Source organism: Melanerpes formicivorus, unplaced genomic scaffold (genome assembly GCF_026170545.1).
Source record: "Melanerpes formicivorus ecotype bairdi unplaced genomic scaffold, bMelFor1.0.p_v2 SCAF_3, whole genome shotgun sequence".
Classification (NCBI taxonomy): domain Eukaryota; kingdom Metazoa; phylum Chordata; class Aves; order Piciformes; family Picidae; genus Melanerpes; species Melanerpes formicivorus.
The window spans coordinates 14516973-14538644 of NW_027142355.1; the positions used below are offsets into that span (position 1 = coordinate 14516973).

Here is a 21672-nt window from a genome sequence, read left to right on the forward strand (position 1 = left end):
CTGCTTCGTAGAACATTAGTAACACCACATACACACACACACACATATATATAATTGATTATAATCTTGCTTTTAATAGAGAGCTTGAACATCCATCAAATAAATTCAGAAACATGTCATACAGTTTAGCTGTATCAGCTCCTCCCTGGACTGCAGTAAATCCTAACTTGTGGCCCTGGTTGACAGAGGAGGGTTTGATAAATTTTCCTTGCAAAACCATCCCAGTGTGGACTGTATCCCATAGAAAAAAAAATCTTCATATTGCCTCATTATAAAAGTCTTTGAAAACCCAAACATCCCTCAAAACCAAAGACATGGAGCTTAGTTTTATGTTTGCATTGGAGAACTAAGCTTGGCTTTTAGATCAGGAAGTGGTAAAGGGTTGTAATTGGTTTTGCCTTTTGCTAGCTAATTCTAGACGATGTCTCTAGAAGAATTATGTAAATGGTGTGTCTTTGGGGGTTGATGTGGGACAAGAGGTAAATTCTAACAGTTTAGAGAGCTGCAGAAGGTCTAAATCTGTATTCAATGAGCACAAATTTGGGAATGCTTTGTGGAGGATGCCAGTATTTGCTGCTTGCTAGCATTGTGACAGCCTAATGTAGATTCAGCTTTACTCCTAACTCTGAACGGGGTGTTTGTAGGCAAAGATACAAAGTGATGTTTGCCATGAGTCAGAATGTTGCATGCCTTAAGATAGCTGATGGTCATACTGCGTTAAGAGTGTTGACTTTAAGCCAAGCATATCTGGGGCCATCCAACTTTCAACATCAAAGCAGACAGAGGTCAGTTGAAAACAGTGAGCTATATTGGCCTGCCTTTGTTGGTGTTTTTGCTTTTACTGCCACTTGTAGAGAAATTAATTAGTTTAATGAGGTTGCATTTGAGAATTAGCCATTTTAGTCAGGCTTTTTTCTTAAAAATGTAGCTTATGTGAGAATTGCATTGTTGGTTTTTTTCTTTCTATCACTTACTTTTCCTTGCTTGCAGATTTTCTTTCTTGTTCTCTGTAGCATGTTAGTTTCAGCCCTTGACACTGCAACTCTTATGGTTCTGCAGGTCTGAGCAGCCTCGTATAACCAAAGATGTAATTTGTTTTCATGCTGAAGACTTCTTAGAGGTGGTTCAGCGAATGCAATTAGATTTGCATGAGCCTCCGCTCTCTCAGGTAAGCATACTATGAAGTGTTGTTCAGGTGCCCTCTGAATCCAAAATCAGTTTTCACCTCTGTGGGTTTTTTTATTCATTTCTTTCTTTCCCCCCTGCAGTGTGTCCAGTGGGTTGACGATGCAAAACTCAACCAGCTGCGAAGGGAAGGCATTCGTTATGCCAGAATTCAGTTATTCGATAATGACATTTATTTTATCCCAAGGAATGTTGTGCACCAGTTCAAAACAGTCTCAGCTGTGTGCAGTTTGGCTTGGCACATCCGACTCAAGCTCTATCATGCAGAGGAAGAACTTTCTCAAAATACAAGTACTGTTGAAACAGAGACCTTTGCAGACCCCAAGTCTTCGGTTATTGGACTTCAGGCTGACAGCAAAATTTGTACGATGAACAAAAATACCTCCGAAGACACCAAATTTTCAGATGCTCTGCAGACAAAGCATCTGCAGCAGGAGCTTATGCTGATAAAACATGAACCCTTTGCATCTCACCGAGTGCAAGAAGAACCCATGAATGTTGATCTCGCTGAAAAACCAGTGGCACCTGATGATGATGGGAGCCAGAATGTTCAGACTAGGTTGGATCCTGTTGAGTTGACGGCATTTAAGTTGGAAATTAATTCTAAATTTGAACCTGGCAACAAGGACTTGCAAGGCAAGTTATGCCCTGGAGGTCACATACACCCGGATGATACAAGACAACATAGCTCATCATATCCAAAACTGCATGGACAAAGAGAGGATGATTTTTTGTGCTAAATTTGTATATGTGGTTTTAAATTCCTTTTTAAACTTAATGATGTAATAATGTAAAGATTCATGAATTGGGTGAGGCAGGTTTGTGACTTGCCTCCGCATCTGTTACAGAAAATAGTTATGTAGCTTTGTAACATTCCTCAGTGCCTGTCCATAACTGTGAAGTATCAAAGCACTTAGGGCCAGATGCACTGTAAACACTGCAGGTTTAACATAAAGAAGTCTTTAAAGAATTTTGAGTTGTAGGTTTTAGAGTAGAGCTGACATTTAACATATATATTTTTTGTAAGATGAGCCAGAATTCTTTTTGACAATTCCAGGCTTTTCCATAGAGCTTATTTATACCAATTTTTTCATTTAAAACGTGTCAGCACTGTAGTGTAAATATCTTTTTAAAAAAAAAAAATCTTTTTAGTGTGATTTATACTGAAGTGTGAGCCACTTAATAAAGGTTCATAATAACAGATTGGTTTTATTTTTGGGTCTGCAAATAGTAGTTCAGTTTAATTGCCTCTTTAAATGGTTATGTTCATACCTGCACTAATGCATAGGATGCCCTTACGCCGTAGTGGGATGAGGAGCTGTAGCAAACTGAGGTAGAGCTGAGGCATTCTTAGAAAACTGAGATCAGTCAGAATGCAAAATCAGTCCTTCCTTCACAGGATTCCTTACAGTTGCTCATTAAAGGCCCTCCCCAAACTACTCCTCAGATGTTAATGGGGAACAGAGACAAACCTTCCGCTGTTGTGGAAGACAGTTGGACACCTACTGGGCTCCAGGAACACTGCCAGTAATTGAATGCATCTCTCTAAATGAGCTGCTGCAAAGAAGCAAACTCTCTCTGTGTTTGCCTCTTGCCCTTGCTCAAGCCACAGTTAAGACAATTCTGTTTCACATTAAAAAAACACCAACAAGCAAACAACAAATAGTCCCCCAAATAAACAACCACTTGCCTCAACTTAAATCAGTTATCTGACTGAAACTAAATATTTAAATGGTTACTTATCATGCTAGAAAGGCTTCAACATAAGTAGTGACCTGCAATTCAAGGGGCACATTTGGATTTGAATTGGTCCCTGTGCTGGCAGTGCCAAGCAATAAAGATTCTTGCCAATGTGTCTAGTAGGAATATTCCTGAGTCCCAGTCTGGAAGCCAGAGTTGTTTCATTAATAGAACAGCAGCGGTGTCCAAGCTTACTGTTATCCTCTCTCTCCACCTGTGGAATGCTTGGCTTCTCTTAAGCAGTGCTCTGAGGGAAGAAGATTCCAAGGCTAGCTAGCATCTTGTGTGGTAATGGCAAAAGCTCTGTCATTTAACTTATTTAATTCCTTGTGTAACATATTGCTGTATAGTTCAAACACATCTGAATGGTAGTTGTTTTTTTTCCAGGTAGCTACAATAGCAGTAAACTGTTCTACAGCCTGTTCTTCAACTAAGTGTGTAAAACATAAGACCCTAGGTTTGTGTTTATTTCCAAAGCCCTCTGTAGCTCTGATTTGTTGGTGGGTGGGGTTTAATTTTTTTTTTTTCAAAATTGTTTTTCCCAACAGCTTTCTGAAAGTTATGCATCTTCATGTACCCAGTTTATGACACTGGTGCACTTAGTGATCACTTTGGCTTCCCTTGTAGCAATAGAACAATGTGATTTCCAGGTGATGTCTAATTCAACTACCTAAGACCCTTTTGTTTCAAATGTATTTTGTTTATGGGCTGTTAAAATTCAAAATGTTGTTGTATACTTATGCCTGGCACTAAAATCAGTCATTTAACAAATGACTGCCCCGATGTGATTAAATCTAAAATAGGTCTGTCAAGCAATTATTAGTTAAATCGATACTTCAATTGCTAAATGTTACCTCTGCATAGCCATAGTTACGTATTAGAGAAGCAATAGAAACATGAATCTCTTGGATCTGGCTAATATGTCCTTAAATGTCACTGCTATTTTCTTTGTTGCTGGCTAAGAGATTACTACCAGTTCTGCAGCCTCAGGGATCTTGCTTTCCCCTTATGCCATGAGCAAATAATTCATGTGACATGGTAAGTTATCACTCTAGCAGATGCTGATTTGAAAAAATAACTGGTTCACTTAAGAGTTTAAGCCTTCTTGATAGTAGAAATGTGGTCTGAGCTGCACCAGGCACACAGCTTTCAAATTGGGTTAGCAGAAGGCTTTAGCTGTATAAACCCCAGCCTTAGGAGGTACTGCTTTTTAGTTATCAAAATACCAAGTTTAAAAAAATCTAAGCAAACCCTTGGGTGTTGGTGATCCCAGTGCTTACCATTCACTTCAGTTCAAGTATTTATAGTTTCTTTTTTGAACTGTGTCAGTTTTTAGTATAGTGTGGACATTCCCTTTGACAGCAAACAGCTTTCTGCATCACAGGCTCTGTCTGGGCTGAAAAAAAATCTTTGAAAATGAAACCCTGATTTTCCACTTAAGAGCAGGACTGTTTCCTTTTGAAGACCTGCTAAGTGGTCTTGGCTGATATGGCCTCAAACTTTTGCTCAGGTATGTCTTGGTTCTGAAATTTTACTTCTAAACTGCCTACAGCTTCAATCCTTTTATCCCTCCCCCCTTTGTTTAAATGAATTAAAGAGATTTTTAAAGAGAGTCAGGGTTTTTTGCAATGTTTTTGCATCCTGTATTTTTTACTTTTGTGACAGATTAGCTTCTCAGTTGTAGACAGAACTTGCAGGCAAAACATGACCAATTCCAGGATTACCAATGGCTGTGGGAAGTCCCTTGGTGTTTAAAGGTGTGAGCAGTCTGGGCTGACTGGCAGTAGTAGCATATGCTACTTATTTTGCTTAAAAAGAAAAACAAAACCACAACAACAAAGGGAAAAAAAGTCCCTTTCCTGTGGTGTATTCCTTCTTACGCTCTCTAAGAGGGGAGTATCTTTTCTGAGTATTTCAGCTCCCAAATTGTCCATCAATCTGACAAAGGTCTTGCTTTGGTTTCCAGTGCTCCTATGTTACAACCTTTCTTCCTACCATATACAACTTCATATCCAGACTTCTGCTTCAGCAATAAATCTGTCATGCCTTCTGAGGTACTTAAACTAGTCTTTGCTTATTGCTTCCCCTCTCCCCAGATTTCAGTTGGGTATAAATGTTTCTGTTACTTCAGGCTGAAATCTCCAGTGTTGTAGGTGTCTCCCTTGGCCCTTGTTCCTCTGCAGATTGGACAAATCTGTTTAAGGCCTGTTGCCTGTACTGCAATGGTATCGACATCTGTGCGTTTGCAGTGGTGTGCTGGTTAATGACATGATGTGCAGAAATTTAGACTTGTTTTCCTAGTTATTGGTACCATAGTCGTGGGTAGCAAAGAATCGCATTGTTACTGTCACTACCAAGAGCTTTCAGGGTGATAGTTACTCTTTTTATTTTGTTTGTTTGTTTTTTAAATTACTGGATCTTTGCATTTCACTGGCAACGGACTTCATGTGTTACATACAAGTGTTACTCAGTGTTGTGTCATACCCCAGCCCTCCAAATGCCTGCAAACTGACTCTGAAACGGCATTTTCATTACAGGTACTGCTGGCATGCAGATTTCCCCTTCCTTGTTACTATAGTGAATATCTCAGTACTTCTTTAACTGAAATATTAGTTCTATCTAGTATTAGAAATAAAGTATTATTTTGGAGGGTGATGATTTAAGTATTCATCTGTGAAATAATTCCTTGGTAATAAATAAAATTGATTTTTAAGCAGATATACATGTGCATACTAAATAAATTGGCATTACAAATGATGTAGGAAATGGAAATAATGAAATAATAGTCATGTGAAACAGACCTGAAAGTTACAGGTCTGGAGAATTTGAATGAGTCTTCCAAGAAACACAGGACTGGTATTCACTGATCAAAATGATTTTGTTCTAATAGCTGCATGTGAATAAGGATGCTGAATTGATTGAAATAAATCCATGTTTTCTCCATGCTCATTGGCAAAATAAACTTGTGAGACAGACTACCGCCTGACCTTGCGGGGTGAAAAGTGTGCTAATTCTGATCAAGAGCGAACTCTACAGGCTGCTCAGAGGTAACTTGATTCATTTTTCTCATGGTCAGATATGTAGAGAACCTTGCCTTTGGACAGAGCAGTGCCTGTGACCTTGCTGTGGGTGTAAGTGGCAAGGAGGAGTTTTCCCTGCTCTGTGCTGTGAATGATGCTGCTGAGAGTGTTTGCTTTGGTTGTGAGTCCTTGTGTTCAACTGGTGCTTTAGTAGTTTTTCAACTGGATGAGATGCACTGTGAAAGGGGTATAATGAGCAATACTGAGATTTTGTGCAGATCCCATTGACTTTGCAGCATACATGGGAAAATTTGGGAAACTTTGATTCCCTTCAGTCATTTATTTCATTTTTCTTGGAAATGTGAATTGTTTTGTGTTCTGTTCAGAAGCAGTCATTAACTTCACAATATCTAGGTTGCTGCTTCTGTTAGATCACCAGGGATACAGACTTACACTATTTAGTGTATTGTACTCTAACCACTCTTTCTCTGTGTGATGATGCTAGTATTTCCACTGCTGTGGAGCTGTGCTGTTCTTGAGTGCCAGCTAAATACTGATCTTCTTATTCCTGTTATGCTGAATAATGAACCCTACTGGTGAGGGTATTAGTCCTAAATAATCCTTTAATATTTGATACACAGTTATGATAATCTGATACAAACTAATTAAAACAGCAGTTCACGCATCTATTTTTATCAGGTTTTACTTTTCAGTATCTATTTTGATACTATGTTTACTAATTAATTTCCAGTCCACTTGAATCAAAGAGCAATGTTGGTAGAGCTTTAGGAACTGTGTTTTTATGGCAGTTTGGTTTTATCTGGTTTTATCGAGACAAAATAGGGCAGTTATTAGAGAAAGCTAGTAGAGAAGGCTGAGAAAGGGAGCCATGAGAATTAGAGCTGTGTGTAAGACTGAAGTAACATCAAACAAAACTGCTAAAGCTACATCTAGAGCATGCAGTAACACTCAGGTATTTGTCTAAGCAAGGCAGTTGAGAGCTTTTGATAATCTCAGAAATGACATTTTTAGACTAACATCTTTTAGCAATGACTTTATAAACTGGAACACTGAGATAAAACCTAGCACAGGCAAACCAAGCTCGGGTTCTCCATTCTTCCCTGTTTTCTGTTCTTAACACTGTTGTTGTGCACTGTGTGAAGACTCCCCCTTCATTTGTGTGTGTTTTTTTTTTTTTTGTTAGAAAAGGCAGACTGAAGGGCACAGTGTTACTGAGCTGCAGATTCTTCTGTTCTTCATCCAACTTCAGTACAAGGACCAAACGTTGAGTTAATATTGAATAGATACTCCAGTGATCCAAGACATGTTGCCTTTAGTCCACAGAACCTGGTGATTTCCAGCACCAAGTTGATACCCAGGTCTGTTCAGATCTAAAAGGCTCATATGGAAGTGTAACTATGTCAAAACCTTTACAGCAGTGAAGGTACAATTAGAAGGTACAAACTCTCCTTTTCCAGCCCGTATAGCTATTTTTACCTCAATCTTTATATATATGTTTAAAACAAATCAAAAAACCAAACAAACCACAAAACCCAACAAACCCCACCAAAAAACCCCACCCCAAAACACAAAAAGTAGTGTGCTGTTCCATGATAGTGTTATGCATATTTCTGAGGATGCTGCTACTCAGGAGTTTAATTACTGAATGACAGTGTTATTTGTTCCCAAAAGAGTGGTGGTAAAGTAGGTAACACTTCATGTTGTTAGAAGTCTGAGTGTCTGGGAGTCTCGTGAATTTCACACCAATACCTTTGTGTCACCTTATTTTTAAACTGGGCAAATGTAAAAATGTCCATGAGGTTACTTGAAGGTTTTGTTTCTGTGCTATTCTGCATGTATGTCAGAAAACAGTACAGCTTTCCTCTCAGATCAGTTTATAATTTAGTCCTGTGCTAGCTGATTGTTAGATCTTGTCCCCCCATGCCTAGCAGTGATTTGGGGTACATGTACTCGTGTTCTTGGAGCATTTGGGTTCAAGTTTGTTGAAATTGGATATGGATATAACACAGAACTGTTTGTCAAGTATAAGAAAAACCCAAAACCCAACCAACAAACAAAAACAGCCCAGAAAACTGTCTGCAAATTTTAACTGGTGATAACTCAAGAGCAGCAGGATGAATCGGTGATTTAAAAGTCTAGTTTCATGACTTTTCATATGTGCATTGAGTATTTGTTTCTTAATCAGACGTCTACAGTGCATGCTGGAGAATAATTTGAAATGAATGCTGTAGAACATGTATCTCCATATATAAAATGTATCCACAGATATATTATTTACTTAGTGTAAATATCATCATTACACCTGCTGCCACAGGTGACTGTGATGACGTGTTCCATGTGCTGGGGACTTGGGTCCTCATTTCCTTCTGCATGCTTCTTGCAAATCAGTATGAGCCATCAGCTACCCCTTGTCCCTGCCAACATCAAGTCTGCTTTTCACTCATTTTGTTTTATTTGATGGAGATCAGTTCATAATTTTGAGAAGTATGAGGAGAATTCACTCAAAGTTGTGAGCAGTGCTTTTTGAGAGCAGAGTAGAGGTAATTCCAGCAAGGGCTGCTGGTAAGGTCACAGTGGCCCACAGTGTACTTTGTATCATAAACCGTTTTGAAGTTCTGATAATGCAAAAAAGTGAGGCTGTGCCTACAAAGATGTCAGCGTGGTTCAGGTCAGTTCCATTTGACACAAAGTATTGAGTCAGAAGGGATACTCCTTTTACCAAAGTGTATCTAGGAACTTGCAGAGTTCGCTACAAAGTTGGCACATAGCAGTGTCCTAAAAAAGCGAGTCAATTTGTCTGTAACTTTCTTTCAAAATAACTAATTTATTTAAAGGCTTTTAAATATTTTTAAAAGGAAAAAAAAAAAAGGGAGGGTGGGAAAGTGGGGGGAGGAGGTCAGGGAAGCCAAAGCCATGACCAAAACAGTGAATTTTTTTTATCTTTTTCTAGTGGTTTAGAGGCAGCAATTCAAAGGAGAATAACTGTGTTTGATTCTAGTTAATTAGAGATGCCAAACTTTCAGATAATTGTTACATCTGTGGAATAGAAGGGGCTTATTAAGGGGGGAGTCACGATTTGTGGCCTATCTTGCTAATTATATACCAAGTTCTAAAGATGATAGTTCCTATTCTTTCATTACTTGTTAAGTTAGAGCTATTAACTTCAGTAGCTTGACTGAGGAAAGCTGCTCTGCTCTCCTGAGCACTGGGGCATGGTTTGGCATTTTGTGGACAAGGCCTTTCTGATTTGTATTCTGTGAGATCAGATGGGAGAAGACTCTGGGTACTCAGTTTTGCACTTGGTGCCATAACATACCAGAGATGAGTGAATGTATGAATACTTATATTTGTCTTGTCTGAAGTGCTTAAATGTTTCTTACATATTTGCATTAATATTTCAGTGGTTCATAAAAGCTTGCCTTAATTAGAGGTAGGCCTTTGAGGGTGGTGGAGCACTGGAACAGGCTGTCCAGAGAGGTGGTGAAGTCTCCGTCTCTGGAGTCATTTAAAATCTGCCTCAGCTCTGTCCTGTGCAGCTTGCTCAAGGTGAACCAGCTCTGCTGAAGGGGTTGTACTAGATGATCTCCAGAGATCCCTTCTGACTCCTGTGAATTTGTGAGTACGCCTTCTGCATCAAGTTTTAAAGAATCCAATAAAAATTTGATGAGAGGCTGAGCTTGCCTGCCTTGAGACATACCTGGAGTATTGATTGCATTCTAGAAAGCTCAGGGACTGTAATTTCCATTCAACAGAACTGAGGGACTGCTTAAGGGACCTAAATGGGCTGTAGCCATATGAGGCATCTACTCCATACCTTGTTTGTGGGTTTTGTGTTGTTTTTATTGTGTTGGGGCTTTTTGGTTGTTAGGGCTATTTTTTGCTGGGGTTTTTGGCTTGTGTTTTTTCTGGTGGGGGTTTCTGGTGTCTTTTGGCCATTTCTTGATGTCTTTAGCAAAGACAGGTGAACTGAAGCAAACATGACATATTCTTCCCAAAGATACTTTGTTACCTCATGCTGTGAATTGGGACCTATGACCTTGGACTGGAACAGACTTTTTTCCTTAGCTAAAGCTATGCCAGCAGTCTCTGTCAAGATGGTGTCTGGGTATTTGTGCCTATTTCTGTGTGACTAAAGCTTGAGGATTTGCTGTGCAGGAAGATCCTTTTTTTATAAATATACAATCGAATGGATATAATGAAAATTTGGTGAGACACTTTGACCTTGTCAGCTCAGGCTCTGTTTCCTGATGCTGCAGGCAACTTTTACATTTGAATTGGGTGTTGCAGTAGTTCCTGCAGGAGCACTGAGTTCACAGGCTCTGCTTCTGGTTCCAGCTCTCCCCAGACATCCATTCACTGCATCTGGCTATAAGTTACTGCTGGGGCAATTCCTATTGGATTCCACAACAAAATGTTTTCCCTGTGAGAACAGTGAGACATTGAAATCATCTCCCCAGGGAAGCAGTGGATTGCCCTAGATTAGACAACTTCAAGACAGCTTGACAGGGTGCTAGGCCAGCTCATTTCAACTGTACTATCATCTAGCAAAGTTGGACGAGATGAGCCTTGAGGTCCCCCTTTCCTGGCATTCTATGATTGGTTACTTGATTTCAAGTTAATTTACTCACAGCTGAGGTTGCCACTACTCCATAAAGCCAAGGATTCACCAAGAGATTTAACACACAAGGGCATTATAAAATTCCCTTCCTTGTTACAGTACCACTCCCTGCAGGTACCAGTGCATTGCAGAGGTGCAGAGCTCACCCTGAGACTTCATGCTTGTACAACACTGCTTTCTTTCTTGGAGGAGGAATCTGCTCTGGATCTTGCACTGCTGGCACACTTGAGCTGCTAACTTTTTTCCCTAAGTCCTGGTTATTATCTATTTCAGCTGCTTTAAAAAAAGTACTTGAGGCTGAAAGTGGATTCTCACTGTCAAAAAGAAAATGCTGTCACTTCTATTCCTTTTTCATTTTCTGGCTATCAGCTGTTACTGATTCTTGAAGTTTATTTAGCATTTTATAGCAATTACAGTCAAGTGGTTATTTCTTGAGTGACAGCATAAGTAGTCCTATTTCCAAGGATTACCCGAAGTGCCAAACATTCTGGGACAGAAGATTTGTGGTTTCTTTCAGCAAGCCTTCCACCTGCATGTGAAAAAGCCTTTATCTTATGCCATGTAAGTACCAATCACAACTGTCTTACACCAGCTTCTGTTAAACAAATACTTTTATTTACAAGAGCATATGTGGTAGTTTTAAAATAAAATGGAAAAAGTCTACTTTTGGTCTTCATCCTGGTTTAGGTAGTCTCCAGCTTGACTAGATTCTTCTGCATTCTAACTTGAAGATGAAGTTTGTGGCAAAACTCTAATAATCCAGTATTTTGGTACCAAGCTAGTGCTGAAAACCACACCACACACCTTAGTCTCTCCGTACATAGAAGATGTTATATCCAAGTTCAACCATCCCTCCAATGAGCAAGGCCCACAAAGGGATAAAGACATAGGCTAGTTTCATTGCAGTGAATTGCTGGAGCTTAGCACAGAGGGCAAGGCAGAAGGCTAACTTGAATAGCATTGCAATGAGATACCAAGCTTTCTTCTTGAGGTTCTGGGAGCCATTGCGAGGGTCAAAGCCAGACTTGCAGCGTCCAGCCATTTTCACAATTAACATAACTAGAAGAATAGTATCAAATATCCAGACTGGAATAAAAATGAGGAACCAGTTCCATGGTGCTTTCTCATCCAACTTCAACACCAGCATAATCAGGAAGAGTAAGGTAAAAAGCCATGTCAGTAGCACTCTTTGTGCCAAGGACATTCTCATTTAAACAGCTTTGAGAGGAAGTCTTTCACTGTAAGCAGCAACCTGACAAAAGAGAGGAAGGCATCACTATACATCCATTACCCATATTCCTTAAAAAGGAGAGCACTTGTTTGATCTTGTTCACACCACTTCTCACCCACATACCCACATCCCAGCATTTCTTAACTACCATTCTCAGTGGAGCACTCATCCACCATTCAAGTGCCTTAAGTCAGCTGCGCAAGCTGCCTTTGTCTAAAACTTGTTCTGTGAACCGAATGTCTAAATCCTAAACTAGCAGTCAAACCCATTTATGGATTTTTGTATGCTAGGAATTGAGATCCATTTTCCTCCATAGTTGAGGCACTCATAGTCAACACTGGAAAAGAAATGTAACAACACTGTAACAAAATAATCATAGTAAAATGTAAACCAAGCACCAACCATAGGTAACAAACCCCAACAGAATGCTCCCATAGACTGCAGGGCTGCAGCTGGAGGCAGTAAGCACTACTAAAGCTTTCTGTTAAGTCTGTGGCTGAAGTAAAGAGGGTAGCCATCTGAATCAACAATTTTATCTGAAACATTTCAACATTCCTTTCATGGCAGTGTTCTTGAAAACTAGCTCTAGAAATCAATGCTGCAGATACTACAGGAAGGACCATCTCTTATTAGCAGACTGGAAAAAGCAGAAACCAAAGAAACAGACTGGAAACTGGGGTCTGAAAGGAAAAAAGAAATTTAACACTGCTACAAGGATCAGGTTATCAGATACTCAAGGAAGGTGCTATCAACTGACTGGAGGAAACACAAAGGTATTGAAGATGTATTAGATGGGGTACTCAATTTGAAGGTTTTTCACCTGATGAAAAGGCTTTCAGTTTTCAGGTGTTCAGAACCACTTTGTTTTTAACAGCACAGACAAAAAAAAAAAAACCTCAGCACAGGACGTGTTGTCTCTGACTTAAATGCAAGACGGGGCAGGACCAGAGTAGTCTATTCTAAAGGCTTTTTTTTTTTGTTTGTTTGTTTGGAAAAAAAATAATCCAAGTGTACTTTCTGAGATCTTGTATACCTATAGTTCAAGTAAAGAAAGCTACCACATTTTAAATACTGATTACATGGAGCATTTGACCATCTCAGGAAAGGAGATTATCCAGATTTTCAGCCACAGGCCAGCTATCACAAGAAGATATCTAGAAAAAGAAGGTGGATATGCTACAGGTCTGAACTTGCTCTTCTGTGAAAACACTGACAAAATGTAATTGTGAAAATAATAATAATAAAACACCAACCAAACAAACCTTTTATCTCCTTACAGGCCTCATGTAATTAGTAAGAAGTGGAAATTTTTCAGTAATGAGAAACACTAAGTAGCATCACTGACCTTGGGGGTTGGTGTGTGTGATTTACATAAACTAAAATATTATTCTAACTAATTATCTCCTATTTAGAAGGAGGAAAAAAAACAACTGGGAAATTTAGAGACAGCTTTCAGCTCAATGTTATTGTTAAAATAGACCTATAATTTTAAGCCTCGAGCATTGCCTAACAAAGTTCAGAAAATATTATACCAAACCCAAATTAAATAGAATTCTGCTTGATTAAATGACACTAAAACCTTTTCAGCAGCTATGAGTAATTGAACACCTAGAAAGAAATACTCTAGTAGCCATGTTTTAAAGCCATCTTTAAGGAAGTCTGATACAAATGCAGGCTAGGTGTGCACAAGTTATCTGCAGTTAAGTACATTCTCAGTTCTGGTAGTCTGACTTTATTTATACTTTTAAATCTACACAAACTACAGCGTCCCCTTAACCAGAGTGCTTATTTTACTTCCCCCCCTCCCCCCAGCGAAACAGACTCCTAAGTGCTGAGTTTAGCTGAAAAAAAAAACACCACCCCAAAACAAAACAATAACTAGTCAGAGGTACAGAACGAGGTAACCGGCAAATCAGCCGAGAGTGTCGGGCTAAGCAAAGCTTGCGACAGCAATTTGACAGCTTCTGCCGGTGCTCTGAAGACTGCGTTCAGCACAGGCCCGAGCCAGCCGTGGCGAGCACCCTGCCAATCCTCGACCGCCTTCGCCCGACGCACTCCAAGGGTGCCGGCGCTCGCCTGCTGCATGCTGTCAGGGCTAGTGGATCCCAGCATATGGGAAGACCCCCGCGAGGCTGCGGCTCGGGTATCTGCCAGACATGCAGGGGTGGGCCAAGCTGGAGCCTCATAGCGGTGGAGGCCACCTGTATCTTCTGACCTTCCTCAACCCCCCAACCCCGGCCTGAGCCCCCGGGCCGCCCGACCTCCTCTGCATCACCAGACAAGCTTTCTTCGCCGGCGCGCAGCCTTCCACGGTTCTTCTCTCGCCAGATCCGACCTTCTCCCGAGGGTCCGCCGGAGAGGCCTCGCTTCCCCGGTCATGGAAGAGGCCGGGACCGCCCCAGGAAGCACAGGAGCGGCTCAGGGTACCTGAGGTAGAAGCCCACCCTCCCTTTTCCCCGCCACCTACCGCACGGGCGCGGGTCGCCCTGCGCCGCAGCCGTCCTCGCAAGGACCCACCGCCTCCCCGCGCCGGGTCTTGGTGCATTCCCCTCCCGCCCAGCTACGCGGGCCCAGCAGGCAGGTGAGGGGGCGGCTGCGCTCGCTCCGTCACAGGAAACCTACCGCCGTCCTCAGCCGGCGCCCCGAACCCGGCTATTCGGCCGCAGCGACGTACAGCTTAGCGCGCCCTGCCACTGGGTAGCGCCGACGTCGCTCAGATTAATCCCCGCCTTAGATGGCGACGCCCACCAAGGTCAGCCCGCCCCCCCATAGTCTCTGCTCCCAATTCGTGCAGAGCCCTGTCTGTCACTGTGGCCACGCCCCTACCATGGGGCGCCGTCAGTCAAGCACAGCCCCACATGATCTTCTCTTCTCATTGGAGAAGGCCGCCGCCAGTCACGTTCCAGCCCCACAGTGCAGGCGGAGGGAGGAGCTCTGTTGGCGGCCGGCGTGCTCCCGACCCCACCCCCGGCCCGGCGGCGCGCGCTCTCTCGGGTTGCGCGCTGTTGCAGCTGCTGCTGCCGCTCGGGCGCGCGTTCTCCTCATCCTCCTCCCTCCCCCCATCCCCCCCAAGCTGTTGCCTCGCGCGTGCCCGCCGCCTCTTCCTCGCTGTCTCGCGCTCCCCTCGCTGCTGTTGTCTGCGGCGCGCGCTGGCCAGCTCCGCCGCCTCGCCGCGGCACCGGGCGGCCGGTAAGGTCGGAACCCAGCTCGGTCAGCGGAGGAGGTCGAGTGTAGGGGGGGTACGGAGTGGAGGCATCCCTGGGGTGGCGGGAGGGGGAGAAGTGGGAGCCAAGTTTCCTGCGCGGCTGGGGAAGGGGCCGACCGGCTCGGCGGGGACGGAGGGAGGCGGCCGGGGCTCAGCGGGGATGTTCGCCCTTGTCGGGTGGCAGGGCGAGGGGTTGCCCGTCTGCGGGGCAGGGGGTGGGGGGATCGGTACGCCCGTCTCCGGCGGGGTGCGGCGAAGTCGTCTGCCGCGGCTCTTCTTGTCTCTGGCCGGGCGGCCAGAGTGGGTCCCCTGCTGGCCCGCCGCTGCGCCGGGGGCCTCCCGCCCCAGCCCCCTGTAGGGAAGCCTGACTCCGGCGTAAGGGCGAGAGGCCCGCGGCCTCTGCGATGCCGAGGTCCCACTCCGGTGGCAGCTAGCGCGGGTGTCCGCACCACGGCGTTCCCACAAGCTAATGTCGCCGGGGCGCTGGGGGTCCGAGGGCGGCTGCTGCCGGAGACCCTTCCCGCCACGCTGTGTAACCGCATCAGGTGTGGGCGGGTCCAGCCATTGGAGGGGGCCGCGCCGTCTTGATGAACCTCCGGTAACCGGGCTTGTTGGTCTCCGATGGCTAAGTTTATTGCGGGTGGTAGGCGTTCAGTTACTCGTTCAGGGCTTGAACTGCTAGCCATTTCCGTACGGGTTATTGCTAGCTGCCAATTTTGACTTCTGCTGTAATACATCTTTGCTTTGGTGAGTTGCCTTAATGCATATTGAGCTGTTTTAATGCTAGTATCTGGAGATGAGACTTTTTTCCTCCTTTCCTTTAAAGGTACGAAATTTCTGTATCTTCACCTTCATCTCTGATTTTGTCTCCTGTATTCTTGTGGTTTACACACCTTCCTTTTCTTCGGTGCTTTCTTCCTTATTCTATTATTTCCCCTTTCCACCCTAATCCAGTGACAACCTATCTACAGCTTACCTGTTGTCCTTGGTTTTCAATTTGGGGATCTAAATGCTAAGCTGCTTCCCATGTGTTAAAATTTCTTCTGTCATTTCTATTTCTTTGGTGTTTTGTTTACTATCTTTTCTGTGGGAAACAAAGGAGAGAGCAGTGGGGGAAAATGATTATGCAGTAGTAGAACTATGCAGATGTTTGCTGCTTTGCTTTTGTTTTTGATACCTACTCCCTGAGTGCATGTGATTCAGGTGTGTCACATTCAGGGACACTTTTTATTCGGTATTCTCAAGTTCTACACTAAGTATATTCCCTTACACTGCTTTTACACATCACTGGTCACTTGAAAAGTAGTGCTGCTGAATCTTGCATCTTGCTCCAAATTTGCCAGTATCTTATCCATCTGTCATATAATTAGCTGGAAAAAGTAATTAATTGGAAAACCTGACTTGTTGGAAGTACTTTAATTAATGTTCTGAAATTCTTTGTGTTGAAACATTCCTACAGAAAGTACAGCTGGTTTTACAGTTTTGGCACACAAGTTCTCTAATAGGGGTGAGACTAAACACAGTGTGTCATCAGCAATTTGCCTGCTTCTGTCTTCCTGTTGATGCTGTCGAACAGATGGGGATATATGTTTTATCAGGCAGGAGTGCACCCCTTGAAATAACCTGTTAATCCTACTATGTGACTCCTAATAACTTTAGCTGTACTAAGAGTAGTCACTAAGTGTCAGGAGAACATATTTTTGCTATATACATTAGTGCTTGGCATGATCTATTTTTTTTTTTAAATTCTTATTTCTTTCCCCTGGGGTTAGAAGCTAAAAGTGCTCTGTGAATAAGTCTCTGGGTTATAAATAGCTGTATTTGGCTATTTCTGTACTTCTGAAGATTTTGGTGATCTTCTTTGACTTGTTTTTTTATTTGTAACTCCCTGGAAAGGATAATCCTTTTCTCAGAAGCCTTATTTTTGTTCTAGTAAGATGTTCATGAACTGATGTATGTACATGCATTATATCCCTGTCAGTTTGGAGTTTGTTTTTCCCCTAGAGCTCCACTTTAAAATATTTGCAAACAATTTCCATTTCTGCAAGCGAGAGCTGAGAGTGATACTTGGAACTGGTGGTGTGTATTAACATCCTGATGCATGACTGAGGTGGAACGTTTGTGCAGTTTATTTTCTGTTGCTATGTTTTGCTGCCACTTCATGCTTGTATTCTGGATGTAAATATTATAAAGGACAAAACAGGAGTCTGAGTCATCTGAAAAAGAATTTGGAAACCTACTTAGTTTAATTCAATGCCTTTTTTTCCCCCCTCTTGTATTGTGTGGAATGTGATACACAGATAAATTATCAGTAATTGTTGGGAACTTTGGTATTGTGTGGAATGTGATATACAAATAAATTGACAGTAATTGTTTGGAACTCTTGTATTGTGTGAAATGTGATCCACAAATAAATTGTCAGTAATTGTTGAGAACTCCACAGAGCATTTCAAGTGTTGTGGTAGTACTGGCTTTCTTCCAAAGCAGTTAGCTCAGGTTCTCGGTCCCAGCATGTCCATAGCTGCTGAATATTGGTGTGAGTTCTGGGAGAATTAAAAGGCTTTGAAATAGGAAATAGAGTATTGATGGTGTATAAAGAAGGGAGACTTAGGTGCACTAGGACGACTTCCAGTCAACTTTGTGTGAGGTGGTTAACAAGCCAGGGAAGGGTGAAGTGGCCGTTGGAGTTGTGAAGCATGCTGTTCCTGTCACAGCTGGCAGGGGTCACTGCAAAGCAGTGGACATTACTTCTTTCCCACTTCTCCAAAGGTACACAGACTGTCTTCCCAGACTTTTGCTAAATAGCCTATCCTCTGTTTGTTTATAGTAGAAAATGTTGCTGAAGAAATAAACCCAACTTTCCCCCCACTTTTCTCAGGACCCCTTCGAATGAGAGTGATGACAGACACAGGGTTTGGATTTTCTTTTTTGTTTTTTGTCCGTGAGGAAGTTCTTTTCATAATAATCAGTGTGCTCTATGGTTTCATCATCAAACAGTATATGAGAATTTTTAGCTAGACTTACTAAGGGCACAGAGGTTGTACAATTACTTTCTTTGTTTTCTCCTGTTTGAGTGACTTCGTTATCAGATGATGAAACCAAATTTAATGGCAACTGAAATGCATTAAGTACCTACACAGTGGCATATTTTTATAAAGCTTTTGACAGGTAGTGGACCAAATTAATATTTCCACCCAAATACAAGTGAACAGTAGTATTTCTGTCTTCAGAAAGAGAGCAACTGCTGGCCAGTCTATATGCAGGAGGCTCTGAGCCATCGTGTGTACTGCTACTGGCCCAGCTAAATCCTTGGGGCAGCTGGTAATACAGCTGAGTGACTGGAAAACAGTGTTGGGTGAGGTGGAGGAGGACAATAGGGAGCCACGGGACACTGGTAAAAGCATACAGACGTAATTGCTTCTTCCCACAGAACAAGATAGGCCTGTTTTTTTTTCTTTTATTTTCTTTCTTTTTTTTTTTCCAGTTCCCTGTAATGTTTTGTTTGTTTATTTTATTTTAATAAAATAAAACAGACACAGAAATAAATAATAATAATAAATAATACAGAAATAAACAGACGCAACGCCCTCTTCTTGGATGCCTCTGTCATAGGTGCTGTTCCTTCTGGCAGTTCAAGGGTAGTTAACCACCACTTACTGTAAGTTACATGGTGGCTACAGGAATAAAAGACGTTAACAGCTTTAAAATACCTTCCTTTCTTCCCTTACTTTGCTGTTATTCCTAAAGGTCATTCTTGTTGGGTACAGAGGAAACAGTTAACTGCTTGAAGAAATTATACTGAACCTTGTAATGCAAATACATAGAGCTTAAAACATTGCTTATAGGGGAATGGAAGAGTTAAAAGTAATTAGGGCTATAATGTGTTGCTGTGTAATGTCTGGGTATGCTCTACATACAGTCACAGAATAATTTAGGTTGAAAAGGTCGCTGGAAGTTATCTTTCTGATCCAATCCTATCTCAAAGAAGGGCTAGCTTCAAAGTTAGAGCAAACATGTACAGGTATATAGAGTTATGTTGTCAGGACGTTTGGAAATACATTTTTTTTTTGTTGGTTCATTTTGTTTGTTTTTCAATTGAGGGGAGGATATCAGAGAGTTCTTAAAACTTCTCTTTTTTCATGATTTAAAGTGGATTTATTCCAAATTCTTTTATGCTGGGGATATTCTTTAAGAAAGACATGTAGTGTTCAGTATTCAATTCTTTGTTCACTTGAGGTGGTCTTGGTAGATGTACTCCAGAGAGACTAGAAGACTTCCTGGAATGAGTCCAAGCAGTGGACTGAAATCCTGTTCACAAATACATTTGTGGTTCTTAAAAAATAAAAAACAACTCTCAAGTGAGAGAAGAAATTAAAGTAATACAACATCAAATATGAAGTCATGCAACCCTTGCCTTTTGGAACTTGGCCAGCACCAGATGCTTTTGGGGGTTAGGTGCTTGGTAGCTGTCAGCCTGGCAGCTAAACACTCTTCATGTTCAGTGGCCTTAAAGGACAGTTTGTTCTATGCTTGCCATGTTGTTCGGATGCTTTCCTTGGTATTAACTGCTGCCCATTGTGGGGTCAGGTTAGGTAGAGAGTTTGCATAGCCAAATGCAGCCTGGTGAGGTCTTAGGATGTTTCCTTGCCTCCTGGGTCATGAAGCTTGAGACTCCCTTAGATATATGTTTATTTTTTTCCTCCTTCTTGTTATTGTGTGTTTAAATAGCTGCTTTCTTTTTGAATCAGAGTAAAATCTTGGCTTTAGTGATTGCCTGTGGTACTGAGTTTAACAGTCTAATTATCTGTTGTAATAAGTTTGTCTTTGCTATCCTCTAAGCTCAGTTAATGAAAGAAGTTGATGGAGTTCCCTGTATTGTTGAATGTATTATTTTCTTGATGGTGCTTTCTATATATTTCTCAAAGCCCTATTTATAGTTTTTTAATTTTTCTGTTCATATTTGCCTCTCTCAACAGGAGAGTCTTTCAAGTGGTTGATCATACATAGCCCTTCTCAGAACACTGCTCCCTCCTACAGTATTTTAATGTTATTTTTTTCAAATAAAATGCACACATTTAGGGTCAGATTGCACAACAGATAAACAGAGATGTACCACAACGTTTCCCATGTCATTCCTCTTTTGTTCAGGTGTCTTTGCTCTTCTGACTGTGGTATGTTGAATGGAAGAGCTCACTGAGCTGCCAAATTTCCCTTCTGGATTTGGGATACCTGATTTTAAAATGTTGCGTGCTGTATATTTTTCACTCCTCTTTCCCTTGTCCTTCCCGAGATACAATGTGCATTATTGACACTAAATTCTGTTGCTGTTGCCTATTAATTTTTAAAATGGATCCAATTAATTGTTAAAGTTGATCCATATTCTTAAGCTTTGCTAATGTAAGATTCATTGTCATCTGCAAAGGTTACTGCAGGTTTTCTTCTCTCGTGTATAAAAGATAAACATAGTGAGCATGGCTGGACCTATTTAAAGAAGCTTGAAATTTGGAATAATAGCACAGGGCTCAGTTTACACCATTTAAGGTTTTAATTCAGTCAGTACTTCATAAAAACTCTAGGCTACTGGTCTAAGTAGGGGCAGGAGGAGAGGAGAAACAGTTTTAGTTAGTCCAGATTAACTCTGTTAATGGTACTTCAGGGGGCTTGCAGGTAGAGATCCAGAGTGTTTAACCTGGCTTTCATCAGAGCTGCCTCACTAACTCACACTGACTTTAGCACTCACTTTCTTCTACTCCCTATACATCTGTGGGACTAATTCAGGTGAAAACTGCCCGTTTACTTAGCAGCATCAGTCAGTTCCTTCAAGCTCTTTTCTGTGAGGGGCTCCAATGCTGGTAAAAAGAGGGATGGAAGCTGGTGACTGAGAAGGAGGGTAGACCATGGTAATAATGGTTCAGAGTAGTCAAAACAGTTGTGAGGCCTTTGTAGATCACCCTGATCTTTGCTTTCATCTCTGTGTGTATCTTACATGTCTCTAGTGAGTAATTTCTTCTGCCCAAAGTTCTATCTTAAGAGCTCTGGAAACTAGCAGGGATTTGGGGTGTCTTTATATACTTGTAAGCTATAGCATTACATGTCAGCATTTGATGAAACAGAAGTTTGATGTCTGTGTTTGATTTTCTCATAAAAGTCTAACAGTTACAAAACAGGAAATCGTGATTTCTGTGTGCTTTCATCCTGAGTGGCCTTAACATCAAGCCTCTGGAAAGAGCTAGCCACCCAGCATGTATGTGCTGAATGACACCTCAAGTGTCTACTTCTAAACAGTGGTCAGATATGTGAAAGCTAATGGAACATAAAGCAGGCAGATGTAGTCTGGGTTTAGCTTTGGGATTAGGTTGCTTCTGTGTGAAGGAGAATGGACATTTGTGTGTACTTTGCTGGACTGCCACTGAAGAGAAGAGCTAGCGGGGCAGTGGTGTGCCATCCAATGGAGCTTTAGGCACCCCAGCAGGCAATAAATAGGCTGTTTGATTCAGACCAGTCTTTGTTACCCACTTAGCATTGAGGAATGTTGACCTCAACATTCTGTGCAATTTTTTGGCTGGTTTTTGATCCACGGCAATGTTTGCTTTTCAGAAACAGCAGCCTATTGAGAAGTCTTTGACCTCTTTCCAAAGGCTCTTTAAAAGCC

At 41.9% G+C, this 21672-nt stretch overlaps 3 protein-coding genes across 11 annotated transcripts in view; 2 read left to right on the forward strand and 1 right to left on the reverse strand.

Annotated features, from left to right (window-relative positions):
* RSBN1L (round spermatid basic protein 1 like) overlaps positions 1 to 5900 on the forward strand; it is a 49199-nt gene extending 43299 nt beyond the window's left edge. For both annotated transcript variants that reach the window (XM_068167419.1, XM_068167426.1), the window contains 2 exons: positions 1060 to 1168; positions 1269 to 5900. In XM_068167419.1, the coding sequence (XP_068023520.1) occupies positions 1060 to 1168; positions 1269 to 1925 (766 nt within the window). In that variant the 3' untranslated portion in view covers positions 1926 to 5900. The remainder of the gene's footprint in view (positions 1 to 1059; positions 1169 to 1268) is intronic.
* A 5277-nt stretch (positions 5901 to 11177) lies between these two features.
* TMEM60 (transmembrane protein 60) lies at positions 11178 to 14487 on the reverse strand. Of its 2 annotated transcripts, none has more exons than XM_068167442.1 (2): positions 14283 to 14487; positions 11178 to 11836 (listed from the first exon to the last, which is right to left on the reverse strand). In XM_068167442.1, the coding sequence occupies exon 2, from the start codon at positions 11792 to 11794 to the stop codon at positions 11390 to 11392; it is 405 nt and encodes a 134-aa protein (XP_068023543.1). In that variant the 5' UTR covers positions 11795 to 11836; positions 14283 to 14487; the 3' UTR covers positions 11178 to 11389. The 2 variants fall into 2 exon arrangements, with proteins under 2 accessions (XP_068023543.1, XP_068023547.1); XM_068167446.1 differs by lacking the exon at positions 14283 to 14487 and adding an exon at positions 14077 to 14216.
* Positions 14488 to 14874: 387 nt separating this feature from the next.
* PHTF2 (putative homeodomain transcription factor 2) overlaps positions 14875 to 21672 on the forward strand; it is a 70854-nt gene continuing 64056 nt past the window's right edge. For 2 of the 7 annotated variants that reach the window (XM_068167491.1, XM_068167520.1), the window contains exon 1: positions 14875 to 15004. The gene's annotated coding sequence lies outside the window, so the exon portion shown is untranslated. Of the gene's footprint in view, positions 15055 to 15581; positions 15768 to 15827; positions 15847 to 21672 lie in introns of those variants that run through there. The other 5 variants (XM_068167496.1, XM_068167508.1, XM_068167515.1 and 2 more) reach the window with 5 other exon arrangements.

Bases quoted from the DNA above. Each gene is read 5' to 3' on its own strand.
- TMEM60 (XM_068167442.1), bottom strand. From the start codon at position 11,794: ATGAGAATGTCCTTGGCACAAAGAGTGCTACTGACATGGCTTTTTACC.